At 37.0% G+C, this 18345-nt stretch overlaps 1 protein-coding gene across 4 annotated transcripts in view; it reads right to left on the bottom strand.

Moving 5' to 3' along the window:
- Window positions 1–18064, bottom strand: part of ZDHHC21 (zDHHC palmitoyltransferase 21) — a 72353-nt gene extending 54289 nt beyond the window's left edge. The window contains exons 1-5 of one of the 4 annotated variants that reach the window (XM_037018631.2): window positions 17943–18064; window positions 5214–5344; window positions 3585–3813; window positions 2697–2840; window positions 471–668 (exon numbers count right to left, since the gene is read on the bottom strand). In XM_037018631.2, coding sequence (XP_036874526.1) covers window positions 471–624 — 154 coding nt within the window. In that variant the 5' untranslated portion in view covers window positions 625–668; window positions 2697–2840; window positions 3585–3813; window positions 5214–5344; window positions 17943–18064. Of the gene's footprint in view, window positions 1–470; window positions 669–2696; window positions 2841–3584; window positions 3814–5213; window positions 5345–17783; window positions 17914–17942 lie in introns of those variants that run through there. The other 3 variants (XM_037018630.2, XM_073228496.1, XM_037018632.2) reach the window with 3 other exon arrangements.
- Window positions 18065–18345: the final 281 nt, after the last annotated feature.

The following is an 18345-nucleotide window of genomic DNA, read 5'->3' as shown; positions in this document are numbered from 1 at the left end:
AATCATAAACAAACCATCAGCAATGAACTATAGCAGAAAATAATTATATAGGAGTTCAAAGTGTTGTCATAATCAATAAATTTTATATCATGAAATTCTCATTTCTCAGTGACATATATATATATGTATATGTATACTACCTTCATTCTTAAAGCTCCTTTCACATTTGCAATAAGCACATTAACAAAAACATTAAAAATACACACAGAGAGACACAAATTAGCACTACTGGGCTGGGTTTTTTAAACAAAATAGTCCTATATATTTTGAACAGTTAGGTATGAAGATATCACATTTATCTAACCCTGCAAAACATATAAAGGCCATTATTTTTTAAAACCTCCATAATTTAGTAAATAACTTAATACTAAGAGTACTAATAATACTAAGCAGAAGGTGATCACAGTGGCACTAAAAATGTTCACAACAGAAAAATCTTTAATTAAAGAAATAAAGATCTGGAAACTTACTTATTATTAATATGCCTGGAATATGTCCTTCTTCATAGTGAGGAAAGAGGACAATTTTGGGAATTAAAACAATATTGTACAACCAGACAAAGACAATCAAACCCATGCAGCACCAGCCATGTGGGTCAACAACAAAGTGAACCCGGAGCCCCATTGTGCAGTCCTACAACTGCCTGCCAACCCACAAGGAAAGATGACCTAAGGAGCGAGAAATGAGAAAAAAATTACTTACAGAGAAAAAAAATCACTTGACTGAAACAACAATACATTAGTGGCAACTATAAAATGACACTGAGTTCTCTTTGCAAATTCTTGACAAAATGAAACAAAGTTTCAGGATATTCAAATTTCACCATAGCTTCAAATAATTTAACTTCAGTTTTCATTAGGAACTGCTATCATAGAGTATAAATTGGCATTATCTTCTGAAGTTAAACACAGACCTGGCATTAACCAGCAACTTCATGTGTAAATCGAAGAGAAATGAGTGCATATACCCACCAAAAGATATGTACGCATTTTTAGTAGTTTTAACCATAAGACTAAATGATAATCACACAGATCAAAATAGTGGTCATCTTGTGGTGGGATGGGTGTTTATTAATTAGAAAGCAAAATGAGGGAAATTTTGAGCGGCTAGAAATGTTCTGTATCTTGACCTGGGTGGTGCTTTATGAATACATAAATATGCAAAAATTCAATGAGCTATATACACTTAAGATTTGTGCAATTCAGTTTGTTATTAACCTACACTAAAATGCTTAAAAATCATTTTGAAAAATTTTAATAGAAAGTGAAAATGAATTACAAATTACTAAAAATGTTTAAATCCATGGAATGAAGCCCAACTAACTGTATTACCATCAATTCAAAAAGATTACTATTTAAGTGGGGTTTTTTCCAGTTGAGTGTTCACAATGCTAACAGACCTCCTAAGGAGACACTTAAAGTTGAGATACTTCTATATACATGGTACCAAAAAAAGTGACAACATATATCCATACTTCAATATATTGACTATAACTTATAAAGCTTAAACTATAAATTATGTTGTAAGGTCTAGGGGGCAACTTTTTACATAAAATATAATAGAATAATATAATAACGAACTAGGACAATGTTTCTGAAACCTATAAGCAAACCAGAATCAACTGATGACCTTTTAAAAAATACTGACTCCCAGGCCCCATTTCAGATCTACTGAATCATAATTCTTTACGGACTAAAACTCAAAAGCAATAAAATGTTTTAAAATGCTCCCCAGGTCTCTCTGATACAGCTCATTGGTATCTAGGAACCACTGATCCAGGCGCATCACTAAGAAAACTTCAGTATTATGGCAACAAGATGAACACAGTTCAACAAATATTCAGAGCCTACCTGCACTATACATCAGTCACTGGCTAGACATTGTAAATACAGTGCTGAAAAGATATGGTCTTTGCTTAAAGGAACTAACATTCTAATGGGGGAAAGAGACACATAGGTTAATATAATATGGTTAAGTTCCAGAGATGTGGACGAGATGTTACTAGAGGCACAAAACATGGGGCCTTAGTTAAATCAGGGCAAGCCTTCCTGTAGGAGGTGAAACCTGAATTCAGTCCTAAAAGATACGTGAAAGTTACCCAAGCAAACAAAAGTGACAACAGTACTGCAAACAGAATGAAGAGCAAAAGCATGCAGGAGTAAGACTTTTGGAAATATTAAATATTGCCATCAGAAGTCATAAAGCTTTCAGTGGAGAGTAACAAGGGGATCTCTCATGATGCACATAAAAGATGTCATGTTAGAAAGCTCACACTTCCTTCTTAGGCACTAGAAAGCTACTGAAGCTGGGGGTTAACAATGAGATTTATACTTTAGACAAATTTATGAAGCCTGGTATGAAAGATAAAATTAAAAACAGAGATTAGAAAGGATAAGAGAAGACAAAAGCCAAAATTAGTTTTGGAGAAGAGATCAAGTGAAGAAATGGTTAGAATCAAACCAGTAAATTTTACTAATTGATTAGAATACAAGGCATTACAGAGGAAAGAGTCAAGGATAACTCCCAGATTTTCGGCCTATATTCCACACTATTCATTCTACGAATAATTTATCATTAGTTGAAGAGCCTCGGAGGTACAATCTCATAGAGGCCTTGCCAATGTCTTTAAAGCTATAAAGTTACCAGAACAAAGAAAAAAGATTGAGGATTAGTTAATTTTAAAGGAATAGCCCTACCTTATCATCCCTAGAACCTGCAAATCTTGGGGCACCACAAGAGAAAGCCAAGTACTGAAATGTAACACCATCCAACTGTTTAATTCAGATATGGCCTAAATTAGTATTTATGTATGAATTCTAAAACAGGAATAGTGTCCAGGCCTATAAAAAAGTAAAAGTTGAACTTCATTACCTTTTAACAAAGGTTGAACACATTAACTTTCATTAAAGGTCTTTTAATTATTAAAGTGAGGAAAGTCACAGAGGATAAAGTATGCTATTTAATTTGTATATAATCATTTTAAAAACTGAAGGGTACAAATGTATATAATGATTTTAAAAACTGAAAATACAAATGGTAAGTTATCTACATAGCTAAAAAGAGAAACATTAAAAAGAATGTTTACTTTTACAGTCTTGCCAACTATCAAGTGCTAAAAGAAATGACAGAGGGCTCTGTCTCTCAACATGTTCAATATTACTAACTTCATGGATTTTCTTTCTTTTGATGTTTCAGTTCCATTCAGGACTAAAAAACAGACTATCAACTCCAACAACTTTATAGAACACAGTAATTCCATTACTTATTTCTAAATTTACTAATATTAGAAACAGAAAAACATCCAAGCCAACAAAACAAGTAGCAAAATTATCAAATACTCATTTTTTGAACTCTACTTTTATTCTCTTCTACCTGAGAATAATACATTTTTCTTATCACTAGAAGATTCCTCACAACAAAAAACATTACATACTAAAAAGTATTGTTAAAAATGTATCTGTTTCTCCTAAAGGTAAATTACGGAGACAACAAACTCTAAAAGAACGAGCATCTGCAAGGAAAAATGAGCAAAAGAAGAGAAAAATAGAACAATGAACAATTAAGATGCTGAATATTTAAAATACCTGATGAGTGAAAATTAGTGCCACCCAATCCTTACAAGGGGATTGTAGAGAAGAAAACAGTAGTCTTCCAAGAACTCCAAATCAGATTACACCCAGAAGCAGTAACTGGTAGAGTTGCAGTGTAGGCTCACTCCAGTCAGTTAATATTGACAGGCGTGGCTTATGGCCAAACAGAAACTCTTACACATCCTGAGCAACCAGCAAACCGAAGACAGTGCTGCTCCTCTGTCTGAAGGGTGGCATTTGTAAAATACTTTCATTAGCTAGAGATTCTAACATAGTAACCTGTATATTAAATGGTGAGCTCATAACTCAAACTTTGATGTAACTGGTGAACATACTGGTACTTCAACATTTTTGTTTAATGGCTATCTGAGTGCTATACTTGAGTGCTATGACTAACTTCATTAATGATGTAAATTACTACAGCACTAACATTTTTTTAAAAAAGAAATTATAATTCAAGTCTACTAAACTAGCCCATGTAAATATTTACAACGTTCAAACTATTCCGGTAGGAAACCATCTTTCCTGTTTTGTCTTTTCAGGCTACTGAATTTCACCACACATTGTCCTCAGGAAGAATACTCAAGTCAATATGAAAAGAAAGTGACAGAAACTATTACATGACAAAAAAAACTGTAACATCGAAACAGTATGTAAATTTACCTTTAAACAAACCCTGTAAACCAGTATTGCCCTCTCGTTAATGATATGTATGCTCAAATATTGTAGAAAGGGGAGAGGATGTGTACTGATAACTGCATTGTACTTTAAAATGGATCCCAAAGTAATAAAGTGGAATGATGGATGGACAGAGAGATGGAAGAGTATGTGATGACGTTCAGTAAAATATTAGTTTTAGAATCTAGGTGATGGGTATTCCCATATTGTACTATAAAATTCTTCCAATCCTTCTGTTTAAATTTCTCATCATTAAATGTTGAAGGAGAAAGCAAGTTATAGAAAAGTTTGTATCACATGATTCTTTAATTGTTAGAAAAAAATATATATATATACATACATAAGTAATTTCTATATCTGTATAGGCAAAAAAAAAGTGTGGAAGAAAATAGATCTACCAAACTGTTAACAGTATTATTATGGGTCTGTAAAAGAAGAGAGTATTGAGAAGGAAGACTTTCACATTTTATGTTTGTATTTTTGTTTTCTTCTAGACTTATCATTAAACATATAGGCTTTGAAACTCTTTTCAACCAACCAAAAAATAAAGACAGCCTAGGGAGTCTGTAAACACTACAACCTGACCAATAAAATGTTTAAGCCTCCCTTTATCACTATATATTATCCTTGTGTTGAATGCTTTTAAAATTAATGTATTTAAAAACAGTGCAGAAACATCAGATGTAAAGCCATATTAGATTTATTATTCAGAAAGATATTTCTGAAACTCATACTACTACAGCTTACTTTTCTCTATGGAAAAAAAGCCTTATTAAGAAAATGTTTAGTTAACATTTAGTATGAAAATTTTAAATAAACATGAAATAACTACAACTTTCTTTTTCAAATGCACTATTGTTAAATGCATCTAAATATAACACTGCAAGGATACTATGCAACATAATTCAGAATCATATTCCCATGTAAAATTAAATGCAGACTTACCACTTGCAAATTCACTGAGATGTGTTGTAATTTTTCTGGTACTTGCACTTAGAAGTTTTATCTTGATTCATTTTTTTTTAATAACATCCCAATGAATGGCTCTCTCCTCAATAACAGTTCTCCATGAGAATCTATTAATGATTTGATAAAAATCATCTCTCACAAAGATAAAAATTGTAAACAGATAAATATCATAATTGTGAAAATGTCAATTACAAAAGTTTTAAATTCAGAAATAAATTATTCAACTCCACCTGATTCTATGCTTTCATATCCATCCCATCCCTGCAAAATGTGCATTTGATTAGCATTATACATGAAAGTTCTCTTTTGAAACCACCCAGCTCCATCAAATCAAATTAGCATTATGTGTCCAAGCATTTGAGCTTCATCAAACTTCCTAACCACAAATCACAAAATGACAATAGATTCTGAGATCACTGAAATGACAAAATACAATATAATATCTATGAAGATGTGAAGCTAGAATTAATCTGGTCACAATGATAACTACAAAATAAAGAGTTTAGAATTGAAGCAAGTTTTAGTTTAAAATGTGTTAGGGGAAAAAAGTTATCATCTGTAATAAAATCTTTAGGGGGAATCAATGAGAAAAATTAGTTTCTACAGTTCAAGATTAAAAAATAGTACTGTAAATGGATTAAAGATGGCGGCGTGAGAGGAGAGACAGAGGCTTCCTCCTAAAACTGGATACAATTAGAAAATTTAATTGGCGCAACTAATCCTGAGAGAGCAACAGGTAAGAGGACGCATCAGACTGCACACACCTGGAGAAAAGAGCAGACCTCAGCCAACGGGGTAACCTAGCAGAGCTGTGGCTCCACAGGATCCGAGCCCCTCCCCCACCCCAGCTCACCAGCGGGAGGAAGAGAAATGGAGCAGGGAGGGAGTGGAAGGCTTGGGACTGCTGAATACCTAGCTCCGGAGATCTGCTCTGGGAGCACAAACCTACATTTCATGGTGCTTTCATGAGACTCGCATGACTACCAGGTTGGAAAGTTAATACAGGCAGAGTTTCTGGTCAGACTGGGATTCCGGCTGCTTGTGGAAAGCAGGGATCATTATCTGGCTGCTCTGGGACAAAAACTTATACCTGTGTGCCCAGCCCACTGGCTCAGGCAGTGGAGACAGGCACAGCAGCCAGGAAGCCGGGAACAGCTCTTTCCTACCCCCAGTACCGCTCCCCTGTGACCCCTGACATTGCTTCAGGGGCTCAGCAGCTCCAGAATAGAGCTTCTGGACACTAGAGGGCGCCATATACAAACATGAAATGCCAAAGGAACCTTGTCCAGAGTAAAATTGTTAATACAACTCCTGAGAAAGATTTAAATGATATGGACCTTGTGACTCTTCCTGAAAGGGAGTTCAAAATAAAAATAATCAACATCCTAATGGAGGTACGGAAAACATCCAAGAACTCAGGAATGAATTCAGGTCAGAGATCCAATCGTTAAAGAACACGATGGAGGGTATTAAAAGCAGGTTGGATACAGTGGAGGAGACAATAAATGAAATAGAAACTAGAGAAGAGGAATACAAAGAAGCTGAGGCACAGAGAGAAAAAAGGATCTCTAAAAATGAAAGAATATTGAGAGAATTGTGTGACCAATCTAAGTGGAACAATATTCGCATTATAGGGATACCAGAAGAAGAAGAGAGAGAAAAAGGGATACAAAGTGTCTTTGAGGTGGTAGTTGCTGAAAACTTCCCCAATCTGGGGAAGGAGATAGTCTCTCAGGCCATGGAGATCCACAGATCCCCCTACACAAGGGACCCAAGGAAGACAACACCGAGACACACAGTAATTAAAATGGGAAAGATCAAGGATAAGGACAGACTGTTAAAAGCAGCCAGAGGCAGAAATAAGATCACATACAAAGGAAAGCACATCAGACTAACAACAGACTTCTCAGCAGAAAACTTAACAGGCCAGAAGGGAGTGGCATGATGTATTTAATGCCATGAAGCAGAAGGGCCTGGAACCAAGATTACTTTATCCAGTGAGATTATCATTTAAATTTGAAGGGGGGATTAAACAATTTTCAGATAAGCAAAAGCTGAGAGAGTTTACCTCCCACAAACCATCTCTGCAGTCTATTTTGGAGGGACTGCTATAGATGGAAGTGTTCCTAGGGTTGGATAGCTGTCACTAGAGGTAGTAAAATCATGGTAGGGAGGGTGGAGCAGCTGATTGCGAGGCAAATGCAAAATTAAATTGACTATCCCCAAAGCCAATCAATTGATAGAGAAAAAGTATAGAATCTGATACCTAATATATAAAGAATGAAGGAGGAAGAAAAAGGAGGAGAAATAGAAAAGAACCTTTAGATTGTGTTTGTAACAGCATATTAAGTGACTTAAGTTAGACTCTTAGATAGTAAGGAAAGTAACCTGGAACTTTTGGTAACCACGAATCTAAAGCCTGAAATGGCAATAAGTACATACCTATCGATAATCACCCTAAATGTAAATGCACTGAATGCACCAATCAAAAGACACAGAGTAATAGAATGGATAAAAAAGCAAGACCCATCTATATGCTGCTTACAAGAGACTCACCTCAAACCCAAAGACATACACAGATTAAAAGTGAAGGAATGGAAAAAGATGTTTCATGCAAACAATAGGGAGAAAAAAGCAAGTGTTGCAGTACTTGTATCAGGCAAAATAGACTTCACAACAAAGAAAGTAACAAGAGACAAAGAAGGACATTATATAAGGATAAAGGGGTCAGTCCAATAAAAGGATATAACCATTATAAATCTATGCACCCAACACAGGAGTACCTACATATGTGAAACAAATACTAACAGAATTAAAGGAGGAAATAGAATGCAATGCATTCATTTTAGGAGACTTCAACACACCACTCACTCCAAAGGGCAGATCCACCAGACAGAAAATAAGTAAGGACACAGAGGCACTGAACAACACACTAGAACAGATGGACCTAATAGACATCTATAGGACTCTACACCCAAAAGCAACAGGATACACATTCTTCTCAAGTGCACATGGAACATTCTCCAGAATAGACCACATACTAGGCCACAAAAAGAGCCTCAGTAAATTCAAAAAGATTGAAATACTACCAACCAACTTTTCAGACCACAAAGGTACAAAACTAGAAATAAATAGTACCAAGAAAGCAAAAAGGCTCACAAACACATGGAGGCTTAACAACATGCTTCTAAATAGTCAATGGATCAATGACCAAATTAAAATGGAGATCCAGCAATACATGGAAATAAATGACAACAACAACACAAAGCCCCAACTTCTGTGGGATGCATCGAAAGCAGTTTTAAGAGGAAAGTATATAGCAATTTAGGCATATTTAAAGAAGGAAGAACAAACCCAAATAAATAGTCTAACATCACAGTTATCAAAATTGGGAAAAGAAGAACAAATGAGGCCTAAAGTCAGCAGAAGGAGGGAGATAATAAAGATCAGAGAAGAAATAAACAAAATTGAGAAGAATAAAACAATAGAAAAAATCAATGAAACCAAGAGCTGGTTCTTTGAGAAAATAAATAATATAGATAAGCCTCTAGCCAGATTTATTAAGAGAAAAAGAGAATCAACACAAATCAACAGAATCAGAAATGAGAAAGGAAACATCACAATGGACCCAACAGAAATACAAAGAATTATTAGAGATTACTATGAAAACCTATATGTCAACAAGCTGGAAAACCTAGAAGAAATGGACAACTTCCTAGAAAAATACAACCTTCCAAGACTGACCAAGGAAGAAACACAAAATCTAAACAAACCAATTACCAGCAAAGAAATTAAAACAGTAATCAAAAAACTACCCAAGAACAAAACCCCGGGCCAGATGGATTTACCTCGGAATTTTATCAGACATACAGAGAAGATATAATACCCATTCTCCTTTAAGTTTTCCAAAAAATAGAAGAGGAGGGAATACTCCCAAACTCATTCTATGAAGCCAACATCACCCTAATACCAAAACCAGGCAAAGACCCCACCAAAAAAGAAAATTACAGACCAATATCCCTGATGAATGTACATGCAAAAATACTCAATAAAATAGTAGCAAACCGAATTCAAAAATATATCAAAAGGATCATACACCACGATCAAGTGTGATTCATCCCAGGGATGCAAGGATGGTACAACATTCGAAAATCCACCAGCATCATCCACCACATCAACAAAAAGAAAGACAAAAACCACATGATCATCTTCATAGATGCTGAAAAAGCATTCGACAAAATTCAACATCCATTCATGATAAAAACTCTCACCAAAATGGGTATAGAGGGCAAGTACTTCAACATAATAAAGGCCATATACAATAAACCCACAGCCAACATCATACTTAACAGCGAGAAGCTGAAAGCTTTTCCTCTGAGATCGGGAACAAGACAGGATGCCCACTCTCCCCACTGTTATTTAACATAGTACTGGAGGTCCTAGCCACGGCAATTAGACAAAACAAAGAAATACAAGGAATCCAGATTGGTAAAGAAGAAGTTAAACTGTCACTATTTGCAGATGACATGATATTGTACGTAAAAAACCCTAAAGACTCCACTCCAAATCTACTAGACCTGATATCGGAATACAGCAAAGTTTCAGGATACAAAATTAACACACAGAAATCTGTAGCTTTCCTATACACTAACAATGAACCAATAGAAAGAGAAATCAGGAAAACAATTCCATTCACAATGGCATCAAAAAGAATAAAATACCTAGGAATAAACCTAAGAAGTGAAAGACCTATACCCTGAAAACTATAAGACACTCTTAAGAGAAATTAAAGAGGACACTAACAAATGGAAACTCATCCCATGCTCTTGGCTAGGAAGAATTAATATCGTCAAAATGGCCATCCTGCCCAAAGCGATATACAGATTTGATGCAATCCCTATCGAATTACCAACAACATTCTTCAACGAACTGGAACAAATAGTTCAAAAATTCATAGGGAAACACCAAAGACCCTGAATAGCCAAAGCAATCCTGAGAAAGAAGAATAAAGTAGGGGGGATCTCACTCCCCAACCTCAAGCTCTACTACAAAGCCATAGTAATCAAGACAGTTTGGTACTGGCACAAGAACAGAGCCACAGACCAGTAGAACAGATAGAGACTCCGGACATTAACCCAAACATATGTGGTCAATTAATATTCGGTAAAGGAGCCATGGACATACGATGGGGAAATGACAGTCTCTTCAACAGATGGTGCTGGCAGTACTGGACAGCTACATGTAAGAGAATGAAATTGGATCACTGTCTAGCCCCATACACAGAGGTAAATTCAAAATGGAAGTCAAAGACCTGAATGTAAGTCATGAAACCATAAAACTCTTAGAAAAAAACATAGGCAAAAATCTCTTGGATGTGAACATTAGCAACTTCTTCATGAACATATCTCCCCAGGCAAGGAAAACAAAAGCAAAAATGAAAAGCTTCTGTACAGCAAAGGACACCATCAATAGAACAAAAAGGTACCCTACAGTATGGGAGAATATTTTCATAAATGACAGATCCGATAAAGGCTTGACATCCAAACTATATAAAGAGCTCACGCTCCTCAACAAACAAAAAGCAAATAACCCAATTAAAAAATGGGCAGAGGAGCTGAACAGACAGTTCTCCAAAGAAGAAATTCAGATGGCCAACAGACACATGAAAAGACGCTCCACATCGCTGGTAATCAGAGAAATGCAAATTAAAACCACAATGAGATATCACCTCACACCAGTTAGGATGGCCACCATCCAAAAGACAAACAACAACAAATGTTGGCAGGGTTGTGGAGAAAGAGGAACAATCATACACTGCTTGTGGGAATGTAAATTAGTTCAACCATTGTGGAAAGCAATATGCAGGTTCCTCAAATTGCTCAAAATAGACTTACCATTTGACCCAGGAAATCCAGTTCTAGGAATTTACCCTAAGGATGCAGCACTCCAGTTTGAAAAAGACAGATGCATCCCTATGTTTATTGCAGCACTATTTACAATAGCCAAGAAATGGAAGCAACCTAAGTGTCCATCAGTAGATGAACGGATAAAGATGTGGTATATATACACAATGGAATATTATTCAGCCATAAGAAGAAAACAAATCCTACCATTTGCAACAACATGGATGGAGCTGGAGGGTATTATGCTCAGTGAAATAAGCCAAGCAGAGAAGACAAATACCAAATGATTTCACTCATCTGTGGAGTATAAGAACAAAAGAAAAACTGAAGGAACAAAACAGCAGCAGAATCACAGAACCCAAGAATGGACTAACAGTTACCAAAGGGAAAGAGACTGGGGAGAATGGGAGGGTAGGGAGGGATAAAGGTGGGGAAGAAAAAAGGGGGTATTATGATTAGCATGTATAATGTGGGGGGTAGGGGAAAGGGGACGGCTTTGTAACACAGAGAAGACAAGTAGTGATTCTACAACATCTTACTATGCTGATGAACAGTGACTGTAATGGGGTTTGTGAGGGAGACTTGGGGTAGGGGAGAGCCTAGTAAACATAATGTTCTTCAAAAAAAAAAAATAATAATAATAATAATAATACTGTAAAGAGTTTTAGATAGCAAATTCCCATTCAATATTTCATGAATTCAGTCAACATCTACTGATTGTATACTGAGTACTGGGTATAGTAAAAAAAAGATAGGGCCCTAACCTCAATGGAGACAGACTAGGAAATAGACAAGATCAATACCAAGTAAGACAAGGTAATATGGAGGGCAAGAGGGCAAGAAGGCATCTCTTACAGGAAGGTATTTGTTCATAGGACTTTTTTTAGTTATATGAATACTTATGTGTCTACTAGGCTACAGTATAAATGTATTTCTTATGGCAAGTTGCCATAGGAAGAGATTTCCAAAAAGAGTGAAACCTGTGAGTTTGCTATTTGAAGAATGGAGGATCTTACGAACAGAACAGATTAAGCAAAGGTATAAAAACAGGCAGAGAAAAAACTAAGTTAACTGAAAAAACTAGAGTCAGTGCATTTGGAACAATGGGCTAAAACATGTCTAACCTTTCAACTACACTCAACTCTAAGAAATACACTTCATAACATTACCAGTACACACAGAAACAGTATAAAATATATAACTAAAAAAGACTGATGAAATTATATTTACCCTTACTACATGTGATGCACTCTGATACTATTCTATTTCACCTTAATGAAAATGTATAATTTTGGTCACAACCTACTAAACTGATGTCATGACACCCAAGTAGAATGAACTAAGAGTGAAAAACACTGTGAAACCATGCCAATGAATTTGGACTTTAAAAGAAGTGGGAAACCACTGAAGGATTTTAGGCAGAAGATGCCATGACGCTTGGATTTTGGAAAGAACATCAACACTGAAGAATGGACTTTGGTGGATGGATAAAGCCCCAAAATTGACTACATGAAATAAGCTAGGCTTAATGGTTTCCCCATTGAGAAATAAGAGCATATGGCAGGCACTCCAAAAGTAGTAAGTTATAAGAGGAGTAGAGGGGAGGTGGTGATGAACAACACTTAAGATAGGAGGCATGCTGGGAAGGGTAGATTAAGAACTTAATGAGTAAAACTGATAGAGGACTTAGTGATGAACTGGAAGCAAAGGGAAGATTCTAGGGTGGCTCCCAAGTTTTTGGCTTAGGGACTAGGTGAAGGGTGGTACCATTCTCCAAGACAGAAAATAACGGACAAGTTATGAGTTTGTTAAGCATATCACAGAAACAGGAAACTATTACATACTGAGGATATGAAAAATACATCAAAATCGTCATTACATTTCAATCCCCCTTATACATCTATTTTTAAATGTACTTTCTCCCAGGGTCAATTTTTCTATAGTCCATGGATGTTAGACTGTCAAGTATAATTTGTTTCTACTCTAACTTTCTAAACTAATTAAATGTGATTTCTTGGCTGCACCTTTGCTTCTTAGAGACAAAACATGGAATGACAAAGTAAAGGAGCTGCTATTCTAATGGAAAATTAATGAATTCATCTTCTTCTGGAAAAAAATCTCAAGCAGAATTAAATGTGGTACAACAATATGTTCTGAAACACAGCCAAAGTTAATAATGCTGCTAAGGTTATGATGCTAGGGTGGCTTCCTAATGTTTCATCAAAACAGTAGCTTCTGTCAGTAACATTTGTTAGGTAATAGCACAAGTCAACCATCCATGAGTCAAAACCCAGGCACACTCACTGGCTTAGACTCAAAAAATCCTACTTTATTTTTACAGTTATTAGAGCTACACTGCAACCATAGTATCCAAAATGAGATGAACATTTTGTCTAGTTCAATAACACCACCACCATTATGGAGTCAAATCTCAACCATGTGGTATAAAAACAATGCTAGGCTTAGAAATCGAAGAAATTGGGGATAACAAAGAATATCCCAAAGTTTCACAGCTATAAAATGTCATTAAATATTTTTAACATTGCTATGCCTAAAAGAATACAATCAAGAATTTGCAGGGTAAACAAAACTAAAAAAGTACCCCCCACACACAGGGCCAAAAGAAAATGGTTAATATATGAATATATAAAATTTAAACCTTATAATTATAGCTTAAAATGAGCATTAAAAATATAAAGTTACAACCATACACTTTTAAATATATTTATACAGCTATTTAACTTCAGATTTTATCTACTCTGAAAATTGGTCAAGTTAAATAATTCTACCTAAAATATCAAGGTATACAATAATTAGCCAATGGCCTCTAATAATCAGCCAATGAGGTAATTCAATTTTTTTAAATAGCATAGGTAATTCAGTTTATTTCAGTAGAGTAAGAAATTAATCTTGTACAGATATGAAAGAGAGCCACATTCAAATTACCGTGCAGCCTCTTACTAGTTCCAAGCTTCAGTTTCTTTTCAAGCTTGTTTAACCATCTGTAAATTGGTGACTAAAAATAACTCACTGTTGTTATGTGTAAATGAGAAATTTCCTGGCAAATGATTAGCAACTCCAAAAATGATCACTTTAAAGGGGATTGGGAGAGGAGAGAGAAAGAGAGCCTGAAAGATGATTTTTACTTCTAGTCTTACAAACTCCTGAATGAAACAATGTTTGTGAGTTCCCATTGTTAAAAGTGGTGATACAGTAAGCATGTAGGGAGATTGTATTCCCACCTGTTGGCATGAGGTCTCTTCCATCAGAAAAGCAAAAATAGGGATTTGGTTTAAAATACGGTGACTGAACTAAATAAAGCCTGTAAATGAAATCTCTTTCAAGTAAAAGGAGAAGGACTGGTGAGTTAAGGGATGAAGCATGGGAGAAAATCAGGACCTGATTTCAGAAACTGAAGAATGCATAATTAAAATGGGAAATTCTGACTGGATTGCTGAGTTCTCCAGGAAGACTGAAAATGTCAGTGGACAGAGACAAAGCATAACATACTGGCACCATCAATGGTTTCAAGAATATACTTCCAAGACAAGTCTTTAAATCACATTATCCTGGGCAAAACTGAATGTAAGCTTTTGCTCTTCTGTGTGCTTGCCCCATGAGTGAAAAACAAATGTAAACTAATACCCCTATTAAAAATATAGCACTACAATGACACACTTCATCAGAATATCCTAACAGAAAGTACAAGTAACTTGGAAGGTGTGGGAGGATATGAATTAAAGACTACCAAATATTGTTTCAGTCAAACAAATATGGCTATGTGGGAATCTTCATTTGGAAAGGTAGGAGTGTGATTAAAAGGGAAAGGAAAGGCAAGAGAAGAAATGGAATTCAAGGTAGGGTAGGGACAGATAACCTTTCCTTAGAAAGCAGCACAAGTAAAAACCTTCAGATAAAATAAAAACCAGAAATGAAGAGGTCCGGAGTTTCTTGGGCATGAATCAGGCATGCTCTTCCAAGAGGAAAGGGAAGCTAGCTATTTACCTCTAGTACCCACAGCATCAAGACAGCAGAAAAGGCTAAATTAGATTTCCTTCCTACCAGGCTTTACCAAAGCAGCATTAAGGAGAGAACAGGGAAAGAAAAATCTCTCCTTACTTGTTTGCTGAAGCTGAAAATCCTAAAACAGGTAAAAGAGTTATCCATCCTATAATTAAAGATAAAATGCTTAAAATTGGAAGCCTGGTTGAGATCAAACTTAAGGAACATATAAAGTTAGAATTAAAATAATATCAATCAGTGAATGCTAAAACACTAATTTCTACCTAACCTGCCCTTTTGAAATTGGTAACAGACAGATGAAGAGAGCAGATACCTATTCAGGCTTTTAAGTGGATACAAAGGTTAGTCTACCTAAGAAGAAAAGCACAGGGAAAGAGAAGACCTACAAGGCAGAAGACAAACTTAGAAAATGTGCACTTTTTTCCTAGGGTGCATCAAAAGAGGGAAGTAAGTAAACAAACTACCATTACACTAAGATGTTTTTGGTTAGGGATCTACAAATGAGAGCAGTGCTGCTTCACATCTATAAAAATACACTTTTTAAAGTAGGCTAAATCAACTTATCAAGGATTCTTAAGGAAAAAATCATTATTCTAACAAGACTAGAGTTTTTCTATTTATCATTGTCTTTCACCCATATTTTTCACTGATTCAAAATAGTTCAAACATTTGCAACTTTAATAAGAAGTATTAACGCACTGATTATTCTACTAGATGTTAAAAGACCGTTTATATTTAGCGCATTGAAAAGTTGAATCTGAGCCCTAACGTTTTACTAACACAATATAAAATGTCTTCATTCCTTCATATAAAAGTAAAACTGAGCTTAGGAAACAACTTCCTGGTAATAAAAATAGCTTTTCTTCTGCCTTCCCTGTTATGTGCCACTATGTAGCATTCTGCCACTGAAAAAGATTTTGACTCCTGTGCAGAAAAAAACTGCACAGGAGACATTACTAGACTTGTCAATTCATTTCTTCACTAATACATGGCATTATTGTACCATGCACTTTTTCACAGGCTCTGAACCAGTCCCTATGAATTAAAGGTATCATGCAGTGGGCAAATGAGAAGTAAAAAAATGTATGATTCACTGATTACTTCTTGTTTCAGAACCTATGTGTTTGGCTGATAGTTACCTGTATGCATTTTTAATGCTTACATTTCTTAATATTAAGTAAAACACCACAGAAATAGGTAATGGAACTCAGCATCATTTTAAATATGCTCTGTTTCATTTATACCAACTACAGTTTCTTAAGTATGTTAAGTTTAAATCACAACAGTTTGAAGGGAACTCATATAATCCCATTGTTTTACATCAAAAATGAGGAACCCTGGAATATTGCTATACCAAGTATTACTCCAAAAGTATGTAATTATATATTTTTTAGTTATATTTTTATGTAATTTAATACTTCTTCAGGTAAATGTTTTAAATATACTTTTAACATGCTTAAGGGTCTTAAATTATTTACAAACAAAGCCTATGCTAAGTAAGCATGGAAAAGCCAAAAATAAGCCTTAAAGGATTTAACCTTTCTCCCTAGCTGTATAGCTGAGAAAACAGCATGGGTCAATCACTGACCTACCCATGACCCCACATTTAGACTGGACAGTGGAAGAACTAGAATCTAGTTTCTCTTTCCACTTAACACCAAGTCTCATTTGGTTATTTCTGTCTTTCTACCTCTTTTTGCCATTAAGACATTGCAAAATAAAGCATCTCTCTGGATTTTATCTTTAAAAGAACTGAAGACTAAAAGAGATGGAAGAACTTAACAAGATATTACACCAAATGCCTTTTAGTGCAGGGATGGCACATACTAAGCAGTCATCAAATGGTAACTACGATTATTATCACAAGGAAGGCAGTGAATTTTTTTTACATAAATGTATTAGCATACTAGGTTGAGGATCCCTTTGACACATCTTTTTTAATTGACCTTAATTATCCTTCGTGGTAATTTTACACTATGATTTATGACCCACCCACAGTATTTTTTTTCCTCTTGTTTTTTTATGGACTGCTGTATTGCAATATTTCCCAGTAATAACCGGTCAGCTTCTCTCAGCCCTAGAGATATGGACATCCTCCACTGACTCACTGAGGATCTTAAAATGTGACCCAAATATAGCTTGAGAAACCACACTTTAAATGGATCTTCCATTTAAAATCCAGCGACCTATTTATTATAGTGAATGGTAACAAGTGCAATTTTATTATAGTGAATGGTAACAAGCAAAAACTGCTGCCATCCATAGCCATTTTCTCAAAACCACTCTAGGATCTGGAGGAGGAAGGCGTAACATCAATAAAGGATCAAACTATTTACTCTGTTAATCCTCTGCAACCTCACACCAGCGATCTGTAAATGAATGAAAGGCGGTGGATAGCGTAGATAAATCCGAGATCCCTGCGCAGGTCCCCCGGGGATACAGAAGATAACTGTAGTTCTCACGCGAGAAACTCAGGGCACAGATTAAAAAAATTTTTTTTAAGATACCAAAAATCAGCTCTACTTGACCAGGAACCCACCCACCACCAGTTCCGGGAGGAGAAGCTGGGGGACGGCTGAAGATGCTCTGAGAAAGGCCAGGCCAGCAGCCCCAGGCAGACCTGGGGTTCCGAGCCGGACGAGCGCAGGTGCGGGGCGGGGGCCGGGCGCGGAGCAGGAACGCGGCCAGATGAGGGCGGCCCGGCTCCGAGGGGCGGCGGCGGGCCCCGCGGGGCGGGCCGGGGGGCGGCCGCGTCGTCCCCGTGCCCGCACACACTCACCGGCGCCTCTCGCCGCCGCTGCTCCCGTGGCCGCCAGCGGCGCCCTCCGTCCTCCACCCCACCTCCTCCGCTCCCGGTCCAGCGCCGCGCCGTCGCCCAGGCCGGGCAGCGCTCCCCTTCCGCTTCCGGGAGCCGGGGCGCCCGGCCCGCCGGGAGGGCGCGCGCCAGCCCGCGCTGTGCGGCAATCAGCTGCCGCCGTCGCCGTCTCCGCTTCGCTCGGAGCAGCCGCGATGGGAGCCCCCGAGGGCCGAAAGAGCAGAAATCGCGCCGCGGGCGGGAAGCGATCCTCGCGCAGGCAGGCCGAGTCGGCCACGTGCGTGTCCTCCGGATCGCCACCACCCGAGCACTCATACCTGACGCAGTCTGCGCCTCGGCCTGCCCCGCGGCCACCTTCCCAGCTCTG

Source organism: Manis javanica, chromosome 2 (genome assembly GCF_040802235.1).
Source record: "Manis javanica isolate MJ-LG chromosome 2, MJ_LKY, whole genome shotgun sequence".
NCBI lineage: Eukaryota > Metazoa > Chordata > Mammalia > Pholidota > Manidae > Manis > Manis javanica.
This window is presented reverse-complemented; position numbering and strand designations above follow the sequence as displayed.